Source organism: Natator depressus, chromosome 4, assembly GCF_965152275.1.
Source record: "Natator depressus isolate rNatDep1 chromosome 4, rNatDep2.hap1, whole genome shotgun sequence".
NCBI classification, from domain to species: domain Eukaryota; kingdom Metazoa; phylum Chordata; order Testudines; family Cheloniidae; genus Natator; species Natator depressus.
In genome coordinates, this window is record NC_134237.1 from 35,480,045 (window position 1) to 35,502,353 (window position 22,309).

The 22,309-nt window shown below is 40.3% G+C and overlaps 1 protein-coding gene across 1 annotated transcript in view; it reads left to right on the plus strand.

Annotated features, from left to right (window-relative positions):
* ANK2 (ankyrin 2) overlaps positions 1-22,309 on the plus strand; it is a 256,841-nt gene that overhangs the window by 92,769 nt on the left and 141,763 nt on the right. The window contains exons 8-11 of the mRNA XM_074950755.1: positions 1,108-1,206; positions 1,829-1,927; positions 15,574-15,672; positions 18,944-19,141. Of these exons, the coding sequence (XP_074806856.1) occupies positions 1,108-1,206; positions 1,829-1,927; positions 15,574-15,672; positions 18,944-19,141 (495 nt within the window). The remainder of the gene's footprint in view (positions 1-1,107; positions 1,207-1,828; positions 1,928-15,573; positions 15,673-18,943; positions 19,142-22,309) is intronic.

The following is a 22,309-nucleotide window of genomic DNA, read 5'->3' on the forward strand; positions in this document are numbered from 1 at the left end:
CTTAGACCGTTTTCATCTTGGGGCTGACACTGACGTAAATGGAATGAGATTAAAATAACAGGCTGAGTGCTTTGGGGAACAGTCTTTTGGGAAAAAAGTTGTTTCCAATATGTAACATCTGAGTATGATTTGCTAATGGATGAACAGTTTACTGTGCTGATCCCAATGCAAAAAAAATGGAATCAGGTTTAGAATATAGTATGTTCAGAAACAGAAAATATTTCACTGTTCCTTCCATAATCGATGCAGTGTTGTAAGGACATAATATATGCAACATTAAGGCCTTTCGGAGGAGAGTTTAAAACACCTAGATTTGATCGGCTTCTCATGAACATTAAAGATTCCATGGAACTTTTTATAAGGCTAGAAGTTTGTTCATTATGAGCATTTCAAATAAATTACCTTGTCTTACACTGTTGTGCAGCATTCTGTACCATGTGGCAAAAGCAGGTGTCGCACTCTAGCCCACAGCATTGTGGCTACATTTTAGTGGGGTTTTTTATTTTTGTTTTTCGGTCAGTATACGGTTTGGGAAGTGCTTTGGGATCCATCAGGTTACAGGGTTTAATATAAATATAGAATGTTGTGGTCATTAAACTCTGTCTAATAACTAAAGATTTTGATGAACCTTCAAGATACTTGCAATACAATATGAACATTTGTTGCTTTCCCAAACCAAAAAAAAAATGGAATTCTCATGCTGAAATTTGCCATTCTAAGAGAAGATCAGCGAGTAAGATCCCAACAACAAAACATGATAGGTTGTAAGCCCTGTTTCAGTGTTGTGGAAAGGAGGAGAACACCATTTGTTTGAATGTTTTCTTTGACAGTGTCTGGCCAGCTCTTTCACGTTAGCGACATAGATTCACGAGGAATAGCAAATAACACAAATGACCAAGAACTGAATGGGAAAAAAGAGCTTTTTGTAATCCACAGTAGGGAAAAACTGCATTCATTCTCTGTTCACCTATATTGTAGGTGTGCGAGGTTAGAGTAACATAACACATTTGTTTGCCAAAAGCTGTTAAAATCAGAAGCTCTCTGAGGAGACCGATCATATAGCATTGAAGAAATTCATTCCTTAACTAGGACTGTTTCCTTTTGTAGAGTGGCTTCACGCCTTTGCACATAGCTGCACACTATGGAAATGTCAACGTGGCGACACTTCTGCTCAACCGAGGAGCTGCAGTGGACTTCACAGCCAGGGTATGGACGAATCCTTTTTTCTTCTTAGATGGGATAGTCAGTGGATGTGGGAGTGTATCTTTGCTTAAAATTCCTAATCAAAAGCAGAGTGGAAAGCAAAGTCCTGAGGAAATTTCAGCATTTGCCCAAAGATATCTTTTTGCACAAATCTCTAAAGCATGCTTCAAGGCAACTCAGAACATTCCTTGTGAGCTTAGAAGCAACCAAATAATTATTCCCAATTAGAAAGTAACAGGCCCCTTTGAAGATGTCCAGAATGCAAACACTCTCATGTGCCAAGTCATTTAAGAGTCCTTGCCAGAGGAAGTTTGCTGTGAATATTGACTAACTTGGGCTCTGATATATGTTTTGTCTTACTGTGTGATCGTAATGTTTGGTGTTTTGCCGAATGTGCTTCTTTGTTACTTAAGAGTAAATCAAGATACATGTCTATAAGAAAACCAAAACACCAGAAGTTCTGTTTCTCAAATGACATGTGCACCTAGCTCCGATGCTCAAAAACATGCTTGTTTATCTTCTATACTGTATTGATGTTCCTCTTTTTGTGATCCAAACGCAAAGGCATCACCATTATACGCTTTCAAGTCCATCATGCTCTTTGTTTGTTCTTTTCATGGTGTAGAATGGAATCACCCCACTGCATGTGGCTTCCAAAAGGGGAAACACAAACATGGTGAAGCTTTTGTTGGATCGTGGAGGGCAGATCGATGCCAAAACCAGGGTGAGTGTTTCTATCCCTGAATATTGTGTTATCACTTCTTGGTTTTTTTTTTTTAGCTGGAGGCTTGGAATGTCAACGTTCATAGATTGTCTCTTTCCTGTCTTCCCTTCTGAAAGTGAGTGCAGCTACTGCATATCACAGGAGAGAAAATGCTCAGCTGAACACGATCCCAAAACATTGAACATTCTCCCCTCACAAATAACACTGAAGCCATTTTTGATACTGTGGGTCAAATTTTCAAAGGCAATTCCATAAAACTATTCCATGCAGCTATTTGCACATGTAGAATCTTCTATGTTTATAGGGAGACAAGATAGGTGAAGTCATATTTTTTTATTGGACCAGTTTCTGTTGGTGGGTGGGTTCAAGCCTTCAAATAACTCTCCAAGCTTATCAGAAGCAAGCTCCCCACAGACCACGACCCACCAACTCAGTGCACCAGAACCTGCCAAAACAACAGATGTAAAACCTGCAGACATATCTCTACTGCTACAATGATCAACACCCCCACAACTTTCACCCCTTTCAAAATCCAGAGGTCCTACACATGCCTATCACAACGTGTGGTGTACCTCATCCAGTGTACTAAATGCCCCAATAGCAACTATGTGGGTGAAACTAGACAATCACTACCCTCGCGAATGAGCTCACATAGGAAAATGATAAAAGACGTGGGTAAACACTTTTCACAAAGCAGTCACTTTATATCTGACCTGTCAGTCCTCAGCCTCAAAGGAAACCTGCACAATGCTTTCAAAAGAAGAGCCTGGGAACTTAAATTCATAGAGGTGTACACTAAAAATCACAGAGAATTGAACAGAGACACTGGATTTATGGATTATTACAACAATTTATAACTCATTAACAACCCCTGCCCTCAGCTGCCTGCCCTCCCTTCCTTTCCCCCTATGATTGGAGGGGTGTTAACAGGCCACTTCACCTTGAATGGTCCCTTGAAATATGTGTTAACTACTTATGCTAAATAATGCTAAATAATCTGTTCCACCTTGTATTTAGCTTTACACTCAGGACATTTACCAGACCTGAAGAAGAGTTCTGTGTAAGCTCAAAAGCTTGTCTCTCTCACCAACAGAAGTTGGTCCTATAAAAGATATTATCGAATCCACCTTGTCTCTCTAATATCCTGAGACTGACATAGCTATAACGACACTTCTGTGTTTATAGACAATTATTCACCCTAAGGCTAGGATTGTACACAGCCCTTAGTTATGATGCCATAAAAGGGACTGGGGGCACAAGACGACCCCTTATTCCATTTTGCAGTCTACCCACATTGTGTGTCACCCCAGGGGAAGGAGAAAACAGATGCTGTTGGACCACTACACTTCTCTTTCTGTGCAGGTGGGCAAGGGATAGGTGGGAAAGGGTGAGGAATGGTTTGAAGTATTGGCTCAGCTCCCAAAATGCTAGCCAGCAAAGCTGAGTCAGCACTGGAGAAGCAAATAATTTATTGTTGGTCTGTACCAGCAACAGGTTGCTTCCCAACAGAGTATGGAGGAATCACAGAGGTAAATGTGACTCTAAATCACAATTTCCTTCCTGATCCACTCACATGGCTTAACTCTGCCCCTTCATTGATTGGAGTTACCTATATGAGATCTAAAATACATACGAACCAGCTTATGTGTGTATGATGAGATTTTTTTTTAAGTTGCATTTTTGGAATGACCTCTGAAGATGTGCCTCCTTGTGCTAACTGATCACTCCTTTCTCACACAAGTTGCTCCTTGAGACAATTGACTTGTTCTTAAAGAGCTGTTCATTTTTAAGCCTTGATCCACTTAGTTATTAATCTTAGCCATGCCCACAATTAAAAACTGGTTCAAACTGCAATGTTCATACATGGCTCTAGGTTTTGAAATGACAGCAGTTAGAGTGTTTGAATTTGGGTTTTTGGTTTGACCTGTTGCAGAGATAGGGGATATTTGCATTCAGTTCCAGGGTTGTATTTCCAACACCATCTGAAAGTTTAGAGGGTTTTTGGATACTGGTATTTGATTTGGGTCTATCTCATCAATAGTGTGATAGCACTGGAAAGTCTGAGAAAGTGGCCGTGACAGTACATTTCAAAACCTGTATAGTCCTACTCATTTCTCTTGCTTTTTAGCATGTAGTACACACAGTAAACAGCTCTTGAGATTGACTCAACCCTTCTGCTTCAGTTTGGCTATTAATTAACTAAATCAGCTTCCTATTGCTTCATATGCTACAAAGGCTGTAGAGATGATCCCTTAATTGAATCAATCATATGATTGTATGATTAGCATTTGATTTGTGATTGTGCAGGGAAGAGAAATACAATCATCTCTGTTAGTCTCTAAGGTGCCACAAGTACTCCTTTTCTTTTTGCGAATACAGACTAACACGGCTGTTACTCTGAAATCTGTTTTTTTACTACACCTTATATGGGAAAATGCTGCCTTTCATGAAGCGAGCACTAAGTCACAAAAGGCCAAATTCTCCAAAAGTAGTGGCTAAAATACATGCTTACAATATGCAAATGAAGGTACAAACAGCTAACTGTGCACCGTACACAAGATATTCAAGTACATGCACAAGTTGGGAAGTTGTGCGTAGGTGGCCCGTTTTGTGCATGCAATTATAGTTTTGCATTAAAGGTGCAGACCCCTGGACATTTTGTGTTAAAAATTCAGGCATCTGTTTTAGAAAAGTTGGCCCAAAATAGATGTAAAAAGAAACTTATGATCTCTTTGAGAGTTATATCTCATATTTTGTGGACTCAAAGTACAGTTCCGCAAGCCAGATCAAAGCATAGTTCTAAACCAAACTAGAGGAACAGGACCACATACTGTTTGTATCAAAAGATCTAATTTTAGGAGACCACCCATGTTCTCTGTTTATCACCCCTCATCAGGTGGTAGATTAGCTCAAAGCTATCAGAGACAAGGATGGAAGCTGCAAAGTATCACAAAGTACGCACATTCTGATTTGCACAGACTCAACAGCTTCTTCTTGCTTTAATATTCTACATTCTCTCTGCTAAAAGACACACTGTTGAGGGCAGCTGTGTGCACTTGACAGTGTGGGAGATTCCAGAGCTTTGATTTTATCTGTTGATGTCTCGCTGTGATGATGTCTTCATGCCAGCATTTTATATAGTCTTGGTGTCTTTTTCTTTTTCCTTTACTTTGTCTGCATGCCTTGTGTTTTGCTGTGGCTGTGAGTGTGTAGGGTAATGAAGAAGTAGGTTGTATGTCGCATGCCATGCATACATGTGTTTTGCATTTTAAAGGAAAGACTTCTGTCTCCTACTTGGTACTAACACACTTGTCTGTCCATACTTTCCTTTCTGTTTCTCCTGGGGAAAGCTTATCTTTCTCCAGCAATGCAGGGTTAAAATGGGAAGCAACAGAATGAAATACATTAGGATGTTTGTTCTGTATTCTGGCAGCTCTGACCTTTATACTTTATTTCTTTGTCACATTAGAATCAGCACTTGGGCCAAGAAAGTATTCATTGACGTCGTTCTTTTTATTTTTAACCCTCTTCACTATGTGGCATTTGATGATGCATACATCAGGACAATGAAGGTTTAGTTTAATGTATTTTAAATGAGTCTTAAGAACTCTGTATGCTGCGCAACAGACACATTATAATCATCTCATTAGAGCTTTATATGTTTGGAAATGTTCTCTAGGATTGATCCCTCTGGGAGTTTTTTCACCTTCTGTCTTAAATAAATGGACAAACCCCAGTTCTCAAAAAAATAGTAAATTATGGGTGCGCACTCACAGCTCTATAGTTAAAGTTGCACTGGCATTTCTATTTAAAACAGGGATTAAACGTCTTAGTTTTGTATGGCTAGGGTGGCCAGACAGCAAGTGTGAAAAATCAGGATGGGCGGGGGGGAGGGCGTATTAGGTGCCTATATAAGACAAAGCCCCAAATATCGTGACTGTCCCTATAAAACTGGGACATCTGGTCACCCTATGTATGGCTAATATAAGGTGTCCTATCCAAACTTAAAGCATTTATTCCTAGAGTTTAGAACCATCTGAGAATTTGCAAGTAAATCTGCTGGTTACAAGTATGAGTTATAATTAAGATTAAGATTTTGGCACGGGGGTGGGAGGTTATTAAAATTCACAGGCAGGACTTGGGTAATGAACCGTAAATCACGGAAGCCGGAGCCCTGCAGTGTGGGCTGGCAGCTGGAGCCCCACCGGCCGGGGCTGAAGCTGAAGCTGAAGCAGAAGTCACAGAGGTCTGTTAAAGTCACGGAATCTGTACCCTCCATGACCAAATTGTATCCTTAGTTATACTCATTTAAAAACAATCCTTTTTTGAATTTTATAGTGAATCTTACCATTTTCCAGACCTCTCTAGAAAATAAATTCTTTAAAAAATGTGATTTGGATACTTAACCCACTTACAGATAATTCCAAAATCTAAAATATAGCCTACTTGCAAAGCTTAGTAACAGGAATATTTTTGTTAATTAATATCATTAGTCATAAGCAGTTCTCTTTAGATCATGATGTTTGTCATGAGATCTGTTATCTAAAGATCTGTTATCTAGATGATAAAACTTCATATCGTAAAAATTGTATGACTAGAACATTACATGGCAGAATGGATTGTCTCTAAACCTTACATAAATAATGGTTGCAATAACATCAAATTGTCACCTAACATTTTAGATGACAAAGTTTTAGATAACAAAACTTAGGACTTCTAAAATATCATATAATGAAAAGATCTAATGATATATGAGTATATTGGTTTCAGAAATGATTGGACAGATAGTGGGTTATTCTTGGATCTGATGGGCACATGATGATTATCTAAAAGTCCATGGCAATTCAAATTTATGATTACAGGGGGGTCATGTGATCTGGGAGGGTAAGGGAAGAATCAGGTGGCAACACTTAATTCCAATTTTGTTATAAAAAGACTTTGTAACCTTTCCCTCAATGACTGTTTACAGGGGAAATAATCCTAGCATTAAAAAGGAGGCAATATTTGGCATATCAGAAAGGATATTTCTATTAAAATGCATTTCTCTTATATAAAAGAATAGTGACATTGGAGATATGCAAATGATATATTTACTACAGTGAAATGTCACTGTATTGTTGGTAAAGAGTTTGGTAAGACTGGTTGGATCTGAGTGGGAAATGGTTGCCCCATACTGAATAGTTTCAAGAGTTCAACATTTTTTCATATCCCAAATTGTGATGAAAAGTCAAAATCTTAAAAATTTTCATGAACCTAAAAAACAATTGTTTTCAGTTTAGGTCACCAAAACATTTTGTTTTGATAATTTTGAAATGGTTCATTTTGATTTTGACCTTTTAAAAAACTTAAAAAAAAATCTAATTAGCTTAAATGTCTAAATGAAGTAATTTCAAACAGGAAAACACTTTTTTAGAGTCACCTTTGTGTAACAGAAAGGCAACCGTAGGTTCTGGGACTTGCAACTTAAAGATAGCAGGGATTGGAAGCCTGTTATAATGGAGAATACAAATGATACCATGGGACTCCATATCTAGATATGGGGGCAGGAGGTAGAAGTGACGACCATAATAGACTGAGAGCAGTTTAAATGAGAGGGAAAAATTGTTGCAACTCATTTGAAGTGGAGGGAGATTGTGGAAGGGAAAAGAGTCTGAGATGGAGCTGGGAAAATTGACAGGCTGGTCACAGAGAGCTATGAGACTGTGAGGAGAGGAGGAGCAAGGAAGAATCCACAAGCTGAAGAAAACATAGTGAAAGGAACTTGTACAGTTTGAATTTAGAGTGAATAAGCTTCAGACTGTCATTCACACTTTCCTTGGTTCCTGTCCTTAGAACCTATTGAGATTCAATCATTCATAATAACATTTCCTTTCATAAGCATAGAGCATCCTGATAGATAAGAAAAGGGTTTCCAACATAGCAGGATTATAATGGGTTTCCTATCATAAAACCATTGTGATGGGATCTCAACACAATTTCTCTCCACTATACTAGGAGTATGGTGGATTTTCTGCAATAATGGTACCATGACACATTCTCCCAATATAATCTCAGAGCAGAGTAACAGCACTAACTCATTGAGTGGCTGTTACCATTTTGAAAACAGTGACAAACTATGAATACCTGACATTTATTTATTTATCCATCCATCCATCCGTCCATCCATCCAAAGACCTTCTTAGTGTATTTAAATAATTTTTTGAAAAAGGAAAAGAAAAAATATATGTAGGGTGACATAGCTAGTACTGCATACAACATAAATAATACTTTGATATAATTCTACAATTATTTAAGTATAATATATTGTGTCATATTGGTTGGGCAAACCCAGATAAGATTTTTTTCTTTATCTTTTAGATCTGTGTTTTGAAGAGCATACACTGTCGATTACATTAGAGTGTATTTAATTACAACAAGAGAATGAAGGCTTAAAGCTAGAGGCTGAAGTTACATTGACTGTTTTTAATGAGATGAAGATTGGCAGTAATAAATAAAATAACTGGTTTGCAGCCAGAAAAGATAAAGTTTAAGCAAATTAAGATGTCCCACACAAAGCATAATAAATGACAATTAAAAATATTAATACCACTTTCAAAGAACAGAGTAATCTGTTTAATGCAAAGTAAATTTAGAAGAAATTTGAATTATTTATTCCACAGTGCTGAGCTAAATCTGTTGCAGAATTAATAATACATGAAAATATGGTGACTGATGCCTTATAAATAGCTGCACCTAATATTTACTCCACAAATCTGGATTAGCACTTAATTTTAATACTGAAAGAGATTGACTGATAAATAAAAGAGGACCTATACAAATGTATTCCAGTGGATATCTTAAGACTCCATGCTCTTAATGCATAGCACATTTTTGCTATTGTTTGTTAGATTGTATTTTAGCATAGAATCTGTATAATGGGCCTAATCCTGTGAGATGCGGAGTGTGCTGAACTCCCATTGAATTAAAAAAAAAAAAGAGTGCTCAGCAATTTGCAGTATTGAGCTTAGTATGCATCTTCATAAATGCTAATAGTTTTGTTGATTTCCAAAATTATTTAAATTGGTAAGATGTTTTGGAATACCTATAATAAGATTTTTTTTAAAAATTAATGTGTTCAGATGTATTGCTTTCCCTTATCTGGCAAGGAAAATGCATAAAGAGTTCCTGATGCTTCACATACAATTATAAAAAGAAATGTGGGTTAGATCTTTAGCTAGTGTAAATCAATGTAGTTCACTGAACCAACTTGACTTACAGCTGCAGAAAGCATGACCCTTTGTTGCCATATAAGCCTATTCATCCACCACAGGTTTTTGGTGTTTTCCCTCTCTCTTTTTTTACTATTGTAGACATCTGTGTGAGAGCCTGATCTTTCTGTTTGGAGGAGTTCATCTATTCTTCCTGCTTCTTTCTCATTTGGAGTATGATCGGCAAGATGCTGAGTGCCTCCTAGAATGCTGAGATCTTAGAAGCTGAAGGCATTCAACACCTAGCAAGATTGTGCCCTTCAAGTCACAGAACTGAATTTTCAAAGGGATCTTCTAAATTTTCCCAAATTTCCATATGCAAACCTTTTGTTTCAGGCAAAAAATTGACATTGAATAAAAAAGAGAGAAGGAAAATACCAAAAACCTGTGGTGGATGAATAAGTAAGTGCCTGCCATATGCAACATGCAAATATGAGTTCACCCATGTGCTAATGAGAGTTTTGCAGGTGCAATTTAGAAGACTCCTGTGATAATTTGACCTATAATATTCATACAATATCATCAACACTTCATATGTATGGAATGAAATGTGCTCTACTTCTTTTAACAAAATGGTGGTTCTCTTCCCCCAACACGCCACCCCCCCCCCCCCCCGATTCCCTACATGAATGCTTTGTAGTCACAATTTCTTATTTCCATTCTTGCTGTTGCATTGGAGTAAAGCATTTAAATAACTATGAAATGACAGAATAATTTGTCATAGTGAGCCTGCAGTGAAAAGCTAATGCAAATGATCCATAATTCATTTACAGGTTAAATAATGGGCAGCAATATCAGTGAGAGAGAGAGAGGCTCTCTGAAGTTCATTTTCAGTTTAGACATCCAATTAAAAGGGAATGGAGAAGTTCTGAAATTTTGTGGCTGTTAGACTGATGTGATCGATCTTGATGTCATTTCTGAAAGTGAACCTGTGTTGTTTGCTTGGTTACAAAAAATCCACAAATAGAATATGGGACTGATAGAACAAATAGTTCATGGATGTTAACATATTTATGCACGTTACTCTCATGAGAACAATATATACAATAGGCCTTAAATTCATCATAACATACATTATTGGGTGATGAGATGAGTATCAATCCTTTAATAGAGACAGATGCATTGTATTTCTTCACTTCTGTTAACCGTTTTATGGGAGCTTTTGTGCTGCTGGAGAACCTGCTGGCTTTATTTCAAAGCCATGATGTTTCAGCCAAGACATGGTGTGTCAAAATGACATGCTTAGTATTTTGTGCAGCACCTTCATGTGTTTTCCCAATGTACCAGGTACACTATATAGTGGTAGAATGATTAAGAAAGATATAACAGGTGAACTCCCACGCTACACTGTAGAGTGTTCAGAACCACTGTAGCTTGCTACATGGTGCTAGAGCATACATATATGTTATAGACTATTGTGTCTATTTTAATTACAATCCACTTCTTGGTTAGAAGTTCCTGAAATAAACAGGACAGTTCAATTGCACTGTGGTAGTCCTAATTGCACTATATACTAGTTTCTCTAGTGCAGTGTGCTTTTCCCAGTTCAGTTCTCCTCACTTTTCAACAAAACATAAATAAAAATATAGTTAATTTTTTAAAATAATAAAATATCAATTTAAAAAATCCACATGCAGTTTTCCCTCTGCAAGAGGAAGAAAGAATTGAGGAAAAAGCAACATAGGAATGGATTCCAGTTACATTGCTTAATCTTAATGCATATGGAAGGCGCTCAGATACTACAGTAATGGGAGCAGTATAAGAAACAGGATAGGATAGAGATACCAATCTTTTATTTGTAATTATTTTTCCCAAGAGGTTAGATCCTGGATAAAAGACAAAAAAAGGATTTTTTTAAAGGCTCAGATTTGTTCCTATTTTTCTTTTCACTAAAATTGAACCTTTTTAGCTATGGAATTGAGCATCGTTTTGTGAACATATCTACAAATTATTCATCTCTTTAGTTTGAGTTGCTCTCCTTTTCTTCCCTCTGGGGATTTGTCTTGCTTTCTTGAATGCGTCACACCAATCATTACCTTTGTTTTGCTATTTTACAAACTAGAACAATATTGAAGTTGGTAGGCAAGCAACGAATGTGAACTACCCATTCTGATTAAAAAATAGAGCACAAAAATCCAGACATGGGAGAGCAATACCAAATAAACACCTTTCTCCTGAATCCCTCGGGGATGTATTTTCACTTCAGTACTGCTAATGGGTGTTAGGTGTGTAAATCCCTCTGGCACTGAGATAAGAATATATCTCCATATATGCAGCTGCAAAATTAATTTAGGATACACTGGAACTTCGGAGCAATAAAAACCCAGCTAACCCAGTTATGCCACATTCCTTTGAAAGGATAAAGAAAAGGAGTACTTGTGGCACTTTAGAGACTAACCAATTTATTTGAGCATAAGCTTTCGTGAGCTACAGCTCACTTCATCGGATGCATTCAGTGGAAAATTCAGAAGATGTTTTTATACACACAGACCATGAAAAAAATGGGTGTTTATCACTACAAAAGGTTTTCTCTCCCCCCACCCCACTCTCCTGCTGGTAATAGCTTATCTAAAGAGATCACTCTCCTTACAATGTGTATGATAATCAAGGTGGGCCATTTCCAGCACAAATCCAGTGTTGGGTCGTCCTTCAGGATAGGTTGTATCCTGAAGGACGACCCAACACTCTCACAAATCTTGGGAGACAGGCCAGTCCTTGCCTACAGACAGCCCCCCAACCTGAAGCGAATGCTCACCAGCAACCACATACCACACAACAGAACCACTAACCCAGGAACCTATCCTTGCAACAAAGCCCGTTGCCAACTGTGCCCACATACCTATTCAGGGGACACCATCACAGGGCCTAATAACATCAGCCACACTATCAGAGGCTCGTTCACCTGCACATCTACCAATGTGATATATGCCATCATGTGCCAGCAATGCCCCTCTGCCATGTACATTGGGCAAACTGGACAGTCTCTACGTAAAAGAATAAATGGACACAAATCAGATGTCAAGAATTATAACATTCATAAACCAGTCGGAGAACACTTCAATCTCTCTGGTCACTCGATTTCTGATCCCAAAGTGACTATCCTTCAACAAAAAAAACTTCGAAAACAGACTCCAACGAGAGACTGCTGAATTGGAATTAATTTGCAAATTGGATACAATTAACTTAGGCTTGAATAGAGACTGGGAATGGTTGATTCGTTATAAAAAGTAACCTATTTCTCCTTGTTTATTCCTTTACCCCCTCACTGTTCCCCAGATGTTCTTGTTAAACCCTGGATTTGTGCTGGAAATGGCCCACCTTGATTATCATACACATTGTAAGGAGAATGATCACTTTAGATAAGCTATTACCAACAGGAGAGTGGGGTGAGGTGGGAGTGGGGGTGGGGAGAAAACCTGGATTTGTGCTAGAAATGGCCCACCTTGATTATCATACACATTGTAAGGAGAGTGATCACTTTAGATAAGCTATTACCAACAGGAGAGTGGGGTGGGGGGAGAGAAAACCTTTTGTAGTGATAAACACCCATTTTTTTCATGGTCTGTGTGTATAAAAACATCTTCTGTATTTTCCACTGAATGCATCCGATGAAGTGAGCTGTAGCTCACGAAAGCTTATGCTCAAATAAATTGGTTAGTCTCTAAGGTGCCTTAAGTACTCCTTTTCTTTTTGCGAATACAGACTAACACGGCTGTTACTCTGAAATTTGTAAGGATACAATTTTGTGAGATGCTGAGCACCCACAAAATCCATTTAAAGAATTGATCCTGCACCTATTGAAATTAATGGCAAAGCTTCCATTGACTTTAATGGTGCAGGATCAGTACCTTAATTGGTGGGAGTTGAGGTACACTTAGCATTTCATGGGATCTGGAAAAATCTCTAGAAGCTAGCAGCTGAATACTAGAGCAAGAATTCTACCAGGCATATTTCAGCTCCTGACTCCAGCTGAACTGTTCTGTATTCTGTGATATTTAAAATTGAGGGCTGGGAGAAACAAAATAATTTTAAAGTATATTCCAGAATCCACCACTGCCCCCATCAGGTTATAACTGGAATAATAAGGTGCAGTGGTTTCCCATATATTTATTCCTGGGGGAATTCTGTGGGACTGCACGCCCGCAGAAAACACCCTCCCCCCACAGAACTCCTGTGTTTCCCTGCAGAAAATGGCAGGGAAGCAAAAGGAAGCTATGTGGGGGTACGGGTGGGGGGGCTGACATTGGCTGCAGTTTTTAGGGGGATTGCCCCCAACAGAGGTGAGACACATGGGGTTATGTGCCACTGCCCCCGCCCCCATTTCTGCAAGCACAGAGCTGCCCAGCTGAAGGAGGCTCAGCTCTACTGACTCTGCAGTTGAACACCGCCTCCTGGGTCCTAGTGCCAGTTGGGCTTCCCTTCTGTGTAATGGGAGCTTTCCTGTTTTCTGTGCAACAGTGAGTGTCTGCAGTGGGGCTGGGTAAGAGGGGGCGTGGGAAATGAGGGAAGGGAGAGTGGGGGGAAGAGGCAGTGGGGAAGGAAGGGGGTGGGAGAGGAATATGGGAGTGAGGGGAGGGGGTGGGGGATGGGATGTGGAAGAAAAGGTGCTAGGGGAAGTGGGAGCCCGGCATGCGGTGTCCCCTCAGCAGCAGCTGGGGCTCTCCCATTAAGCAGGTCCATTGAACCCTCACACTGACAAGCCCTACACCTAGACCCCCCGATGAGTTCCCCACACCCAAGCCCCCACCGCACTGAGCCCCAACCAACTGCACCTGGAACCCCACCCTATCAAGCCCCACTCCTGCAGCACGTGGACCCCATAACTGAGCCCCCCACATCCAAACCCCCCCTGCTGAGCCTCATCTCCTCACACCCAGACCCCCTCTGCTGAGTCTCAACCACCTTCACCTGGATCCCCTGGAGAGTCCCATTGCCCCTGCACCCGAACCCCGCAAAAAGCCCGTGTGCATCCAGATCCCCCACTGAGCCTCCCACACAGAAACGTCTCACCCCACACCTTGATCCCCCACACTAAGCCCCTTTACACTTGGATCCTGCTGGGCTGCCTGCCCACCCAAACCTGGTGCACCTGGCAAAGAGGGGCAGGGCCCCGGGTGTTTCTGGGGCAGGCCCAGCCCTTACACCGTGTCAGGGTTGGGTGCAGCCTCACTGCCGAGTTTCTATATTGGGGGAGGTGCGGGCTTCAGGGTGATCTCCCACTTCAATGCAGCCAATGGCCTGCCATGCTGGAGCCACATTTATTTGACAAATAATATTTGCAGAATTTTGCAGAATTTAAAATATTGTGTGCAGAATTCTTAATTTTTTGGTGCAGAATTCCCTCAGAAGTAAATATATCGAACAAGTCAATTGGTGTCACAATGGTGTTTTCTGTTACTTTAAAGTCAAAGGTAACATCTCAGTTACACATCTGTATTGAACAGGCATTCAGTGCTCTTCTGAGTGCATGTGGGTAATACAGCATTGTGGTCTGTTAAGGTTAAAATTCTCTATATTTGGGTTTCTTTGTATATCTTATGTGATTTCCTTTTTTCTGTCATTCAGCACTGATATTTTATTCTTTTTCATCATTTTTTCCCCTCTCTTGCATTTGCTATCTCTTTCTCTCTAAGGGAAGGACCAGACTGTAGCAGCGTTATCTAGAATGCACTTCCCTTTCTAAGTGTTTCATTGACACATCTTTCTCTAACACTGCTTTGTTCAGTGACTGAGCAGCCTGAACAAGTGTTTTGGGACAGGATGTTCTTCTGCAATGGAGAAAGAATTTCAGAGACAGTGCAAGTTTAGCAAAAGGTTATTAGATCTTGCTTGTCATTGAGCCTCAGAAAGAAGAGTCTTTTCTCTGTTGGTTTCTCTCTTCCGCTCAAAGTCTTTCCTCTCCTCCTGCTTGTTAGAAATTTTTTGGAATATGTTTCCTGGCATGGACATCTCCTATTTCATCCCTGTATCAAAAGCAATTAAAGCTCCGTGGATAGCTGAGCATCCTTCGGCCATCACACAGTATTCAGGGAGAGGCAGCACAATTTCAAAGCCATGCAGGGAGTGAGAGAGGGCAGGAGATGCATGCATACAATCTCTTCTTTGATAATGGTTTTGCACACACAATGTGTTTCCGTTCCACCATTCTCAGAGTGTAACCTCAGAATGTTCTTCACTGATGCAAGCGTGAGCTGGGGGTAAAGCTTCATTCTACTAAGTCAGTTTCATCTAGACATTAATAAAAGGGACAGCTTTTGCTGGAGGTTTGCAAGATTTGCAGGTGCTCAGCACCCACTCAGTATCAGGAACGTGTGGGCTAGATTTCTGAATGTTTGTTCCATAGAGAGCAGTAAGATGGACAGTCTGGATATATGCTTAACACTTTTCTTTTGCTTAAAGGATGGACTGACTCCACTCCACTGTGCCGCACGAAGTGGGCATGACCAGGTTGTAGAGCTCCTCCTGGAACGGGGTGCCCCACTACTTGCAAGGACCAAGGTGAGTATCTCATTCACAGAACAAATTAATATCCATGACAACCCTTCAAAGCAATTACTAGGTACGCTGGAAGGGTGAGGAGGGATATAGGGACATGTCAGTAACCCCACAGGAAACGCTTTAGACTGAATAAATATTTTGGATAGAGTGATCCAAAAGTAAGGTTTTTCTCTTGAAAGTAGGGACTGAACCTACCACATAAGGAGAATTGGCGTACATGAACAAAAGCATTCCATTTTCTCTTATGAGACAGGTTACATGTGTGATATAGACAGTACTTTTTCAGGACAAGTGACCTGTTCTCATCCCATACCACAGGAATTTACTATTGTGGTTTCATGGAATCATAGAAGTTAGAGATGGGAAAGATGGGTCATGTATCCCATTCCTTCAGTCAGGGTAAGATCATTCCCTTTATATTTTCTGATCTTTTATCTACTCTTGTTATATCTCATGAAGCTTTTTTCACTTCCTTTAGTAGACTAAACAATTCCGGAGTATTCCCATTAATGCATAACTATACAACCACCAGATTTTTTTTTAAATTTGTGTAATTAAGGTAAAGCCATTTAATATAAAAGCTTTCTTTATTTTGGGTATTCCCTCTTCCCTTCAGTAAAATTCTCTCTGCCAATCAGAGGATACATTTCTCATCCTACATACTGCATCAAAGGCAGATGGAAACAGGTGCTGGACAAGCATACTTATTAAATGATGTGGCGCTCCGGCCTATCCAGTATCTGAATAGAAATGGAGAATGTCACTTTGCCTTTGTGTTCTTAAGAGATTGATACGGTCATAACATATTGCATCCTAAATATGCTAAGCACTTCGCTGACAGAGCTAAACAGAGCACCAAAGAGTTAAGTCTAAAATTAGTGTATTAAAATTAATTACCATTAATGTTCCTTAGTTAAAGTTCAGTTAACTAGTAACTAATACTAACAGTTACTGTTTGAAAAATTTTGACCAGCTCTAATCAGCACCTTTGAAAAGCAGGTCACTTTTTTTTAGGTGCCTACATGTGGATTTAGGAGACTAATTGTAGACACCTAAGTTTGAAGATATCAGTCTTGTGATCTATTTTAAATCAATAAGAGTCTTGGCTATTTTACATTAAAAATAGCTTCCTTCCTTCACTGCTCTCGGTCTGTGGGCTGTGCCAGGGACATATTTGCACTGCGTAACTTTGGATCCCTGTGAGCATCCCGTGTGGGCAGGTTATACAATGGGTGTCTGTATAGAAGCTGGGAGGGGGTGTGCAAAGGAATCCTTATCGCTGTACTGGTTCCTTTGGCTGGTGTGCTCTTCGTCTGCTGGAAAGAATGGCTGGAAGATACATGCAGTGCTAATAAAATAGTAAATATAAATAAATATTAAATAATAAACATCTTTGTGACTCTACTGCCCCTCTCCGAAAATCTCTCTTGCACTGAGGAGCAGGGGGCCCCCAATGGAGCCAATGTCTGTGGTACAAAAGAAGTCCACGCTTCGATTGCTGGATTCCCAAATTTTGAACATATATGTTCCACTGAGTCAGGGCCCTCCATTATGGCAGGAGCTGGTCCAGGGTCTTCCAGAGATCACTCGGGCAATTGGTCTGAAGCATAGCCACAGGTGTGGCAGGGAAGATCTGTACAGCGAATGGATCCTACATGTTAAATATTTCGGTGATGATCAGAGGGCTCCATTCTCCTATCATCAGTACACAATTCCTTCTTCCCTTTTGGTACTGACAGGGACTGGGACTCTCTTCAGGAAAAGTAAAGGGCAAAGAAGCAACCAATTCAAGAAGATATTTTGTAGCCTTTTAATTATATTTTAATTAAATAGTAACTTTCAACCATCTGAACTGAGAGACACTCTTCTTCCCCACTGCCAAAATCATACCTCACCTGTAAATTGAAATCTGTGTTAGACAGCTTCCCTTCTAGTCCCCCAGCCCCAGTGGAGCTGTTCCAGATTGGAGACAGAATGAAAAATAGAAATAAGTCACGTTGCTTCAGTTCCTTCCCAGGAATGTCAATATTTTATAACATTTTCTCTTATTTTAAAATGACATATATAATGCTGAGAGTGGTACAGCAGCCTGCCTGGCGAAGCTCTACCGAGACCCCACTGTATACATTTGTCAAGAGATGGGTCAAAATCCCCAGCAGCTGATCAGGCTGGAGCTTTCATCCAAGCCACTTGATAATAATTTCCTAAAAACTAAGCACATCAAAGTGTTACCATATTCAGATACTGGAGCCTGATTAAGTAAACACTAGGAAATGCAGCAGGATTTTTCCTGGCTGTGAGAACTACACTTGCTAGTAAGTGTTTTCAGGATCAGCCCTACATTTGTAAACTCTTTCTTAAGTACCCTTGCCCTTATTTTCAGAGGTACGAGGTACACTCAGCTGTATTGACTTTACTGGGAACTGTGGGTGGTCAGCACCTCTGAAAATCAGCCCACATGTCTTTTGTGTGTACTGTAACTTGTGTGTACAGTACCATTTACAATGTTAGGGCAGGGTTTATTAATAATACTCAACAAGCCTTTTTTCTGTAAACTATGCGGGAAAGCATAAATCATTTGTGTTTAATTCCTGAAAGGCCTATAGAAGGTTCGTAGTTGAGTTCCATACTATTAATGTATAATAGTATACTTTATGTATTTCTTTTAACCAAGAACCTAAATATGATTACAACTGTATTGTATAACTCCTTGTTGACAGTTGTAACAAAGGGTCCATGACATCTTCCCATGTTGGGCTGTGAGAGTATCAGGTCTCATAAACTAAAAAGGGTTTGGTTTAGTCAGTATTTGTTGTTGGGGACCTTGAGGAAAAATAACATGTTCTACAGTACGTGTGTTGGTGATTAAGTAGATGCTCTTCCCTCTGAATGAATACAGAACCTATTGCCTAGCATAGGCTTGCCATAGCCTAGGAAAGCACAGTCCTGACGTTAAAGATACCATGAGACTTTTCTCAAGACAACGCGCTATAGCTAAATTCCATATTTAGATAACTGTATTCTGCCTGCCTACATTTTCCACGGGTTTGCCATGAGTTTGTGGCATTCTTTTTCACTCCCTTTTACAATCTGTGATGTTGCTGTGAACTGTTCGTGTTGTGTCCCATAGGTGGCTGCATTTCAGTGCTTGATGAAGTTAGTCCTATACGTTTTGTAAAGCACATTGGGATTCTTCTGAATAAATGGCACTATATAATCATGAGTTATTTTTACTGGAAGTTTGATACACTTGTATTTTCTGCTGGCACAGAATGGACTCTCTCCGCTTCACATGGCTGCTCAAGGTGACCACGTGGAATGTGTCAAACATCTACTGCAGCACAAAGCTCCCGTTGATGATGTCACACTGGATTACCTGACTGCCCTACATGTTGCTGCACACTGTGGCCATTATCGTGTCACCAAGCTTCTGCTGGACAAGAGAGCAAATCCCAACGCTCGAGCCCTGGTAAACTTGCCTCACCCCTCTAATGCAACACTGCTGCAGATGGTAGATGTGTGTCACTGTGTAATAAAACTGACTGAAGACCCCATCCTGCAAATACTACTGAGCATAGTGCTTACTTCTTTGAGTAGTCATATGTCAGTAGGATGTAGTGCTTACTGTTGTAAATGGCAGTTACTGTTGGATGTAGGACTTCCACTTCAATGGGTCTACTCGTGGTGGTAAGCACTATGTTCACTAGCAAGTGTTTGCATGTTCAATTCCTGAGGCTATGCAACCGTTCTTGGAATCACAGTCATTGCTAGCTGACACTATCACACGTTCCAGTGTTTTAATGCATTTTCCATTTGGCCTTTCACCATTTACTGCATGGTGGTGCAGTTCGTATTTGTTACCACTGTAAAAGGCTGATTGGTGTGGTAGGCTTTTTAAAATAAATTGTCCAACATTTTTGCTAGATGGCAGAAAATTAGTCTTTTACACTTATTGAACTTCCATTTATCAAATATCATTAATCATAGCATGTCCATTTTTTAATTTTTCTGAAGCATAAATAAAAATATTATAAATAATTCCTGGTGCTCAGGACCTGACCATTATCCCATAAACAGGAAGAAAAAAATTCATCTTTGACTTTATGAATTTCTAAGGTCTTTAAGACTTTACAAAGAGCCTGTCAAGAACACTTTATATTTTAATAATCCCTCCACTAAAAGGCACCTCACTGCAGCAAGGTCAACAAGATGAAGTAAAATGAACTAAATACAATAAAATTAACAATGGAAATTTCTGAAACACTACAGCTTCCCGGAAAGTGTATCCAGTGATTTGATATAGTATGTGAAATTTGAAGGGTATAGATTTCTTTTTGGGGAAGTTGGGAGGCTTAATTGTTGGGCTTATAATGGGAAGCTACTATCACCCTTAACTATGGAGTGACGATTGTTCCTCCATAATATTCATCACAATAAACATTGGTCATCATAATTAATTTCATTTATAAAGCTTCCCCGTCCTTTAAGAAGAACAGCAGAAAAGCAACTGACCGGAGCCTGGTTAAATCATAGAATCATAGAATATCAGGGTTGGAAGGGACCCCAGAAGGTCATCTAGTCCAACCCCCTGCTCGAAGCAGGACCAATTCCCAGTTAAATCATCCCAGCCAGGGCTTTGTCAAGCCTGACCTTAAAAACCTCTAAGGAAGGAGATTCTACCACCTCCCTAGGTAACGCATTCCAGTGTTTCACCACCCTCTTAGTGAAAAAGTTTTTCCTAATATCCAATCTAAACCTCCCCCATTGCAACTTGAGACCATTACTCCTCGTTCTGTCATCTGCTACCATTGAGAACAGTCTAGAGCCATCCTCTTTGGAACCCCCTTTCAGGTAGTTGAAAGCAGCTATCAAATCCCCCCTCATTCTTCTCTTCTGCAGACTAAACAATCCCAGCTCCCTCAGCCTCTCCTCATAAGTCATGTGCTCTAGACCCCTAATCATTTTTGTTGCCCTTCGCTGGACTCTCTCCAATTTATCCACATCCTTCTTGTAGTGTGGGGCCCAAAACTGGACACAGTACTCCAGATGAGGCCTCACCAGTGTCGAATAGAGGGGAACGATCACATCCCTCGATCTGCTGGCTATGCCCCTACTTATACATCCCAAAATGCCATTGGCCTTCTTGGCAACAAGGGCACACTGTTGACTCATATCCAGCTTCTCGTCCACTGTCACCCCTAGGTCCTTTTCCGCAGAACTGCTGCCTAGCCATTCGGTCCCTAGTCTGTAGCGGTGCATTGGATTCTTCCATCCTAAGTGCAGGACCCTGCACTTATCCTTATTGAACCTCATCAGATTTCTTTTGGCCCAATCCTCCAATTTGTCTAGGTCCTTCTGTATCCTATCCCTCCCCTCCAGCGTATCTACCACTCCTCCCAGTTTAGTATCATCTGCAAATTTGCTGAGAGTGCAATCCACACCATCCTCCAGATCATTTATGAAGATATTGAACAAAACCGGCCCCAGGACCGACCCCTGGGGCACTCCACTTGACACCGGCTGCCAACTAGACATGGAGCCATTTATCACTACCCGTTGAGCCCGACAATCTAGCCAGCTTTCTACCTACCTTATAGTGCATTCATCCAGCCCATACTTCTTTAACTTGCTGACAAGAATACTGTGGGAGACCGTGTCAAAAGCTTTGCTAAAGTCAAGAAACAATACATCCACTGCTTTCCCTTCATCCACAGAACCAGTAATCTCATCATAAAAGGCGATTAGATTAGTCAGGCATGACCTTCCCTTGGTGAATCCATGCTGACTGTTCCTGATCACTTTCCTCTCATGTAAGTGCTTCAGGATTGATTCTTTGAGGACCTGCTCCATGATTTTTCCAGGGACTGAGGTGAGGCTGACCGGCCTGTAGTTCCCAGGATCCTCCTTCTTCCCTTTTTTAAAGATTGGCACTACATTAGCCTTTTTCCAGTCATCCGGGACTTCCCCCGTTCGCCACGAGTTTTCAAAGATAATGGCCAAGGGCTCTGCAATCACAGCCACCAATTCCTTCAGCACTCTCGGATGTAACTCGTCCGGCCCCATGGACTTGTGCACGTCCAGCTTTTCTAAATAGTCCCTAACCACCTCTATCTCCACAGAGGGCTGGCCATCTCTTCCCCATTCTGTGATGCCCAGCGCAGCAGTCTGGGAGCATATGACATACTATAGAATTCTAACAGTTAGAGATGCCCGTTTGCAGGGGTGGTGATGTTGATGAAGACAGAAATAACCATTGGGATGTTGTAGGCAAGGTGTACATTTAACAGGGAGACATAATTTTATAACTCAAATTTGTCAACAACCAGACTAGAGGGCAACTTCAGGACATCTGAGCAATGCCTGCTAGAAGCACCGACAAAGCTTGTGTTGAGCTATATCTAAGCCTAGCTATTGCAGGCTAACATTTAAAGCTATCTGGACTAGTTAATTTACTATTCTACACAGTATCTCGAGCAAGTAAAGTGATGGAATAAGCTTTATGAATAATTCATTTTGAAATAGGTATTCTTGAAGCACTTAATTAGTTAATGTTTGTGCAACACTTTGAAAATATAAAGCCCTACATATGTTCTCAGTTGTTTTAATTATTGTGTTGTAAAACATATTAATGTCAACC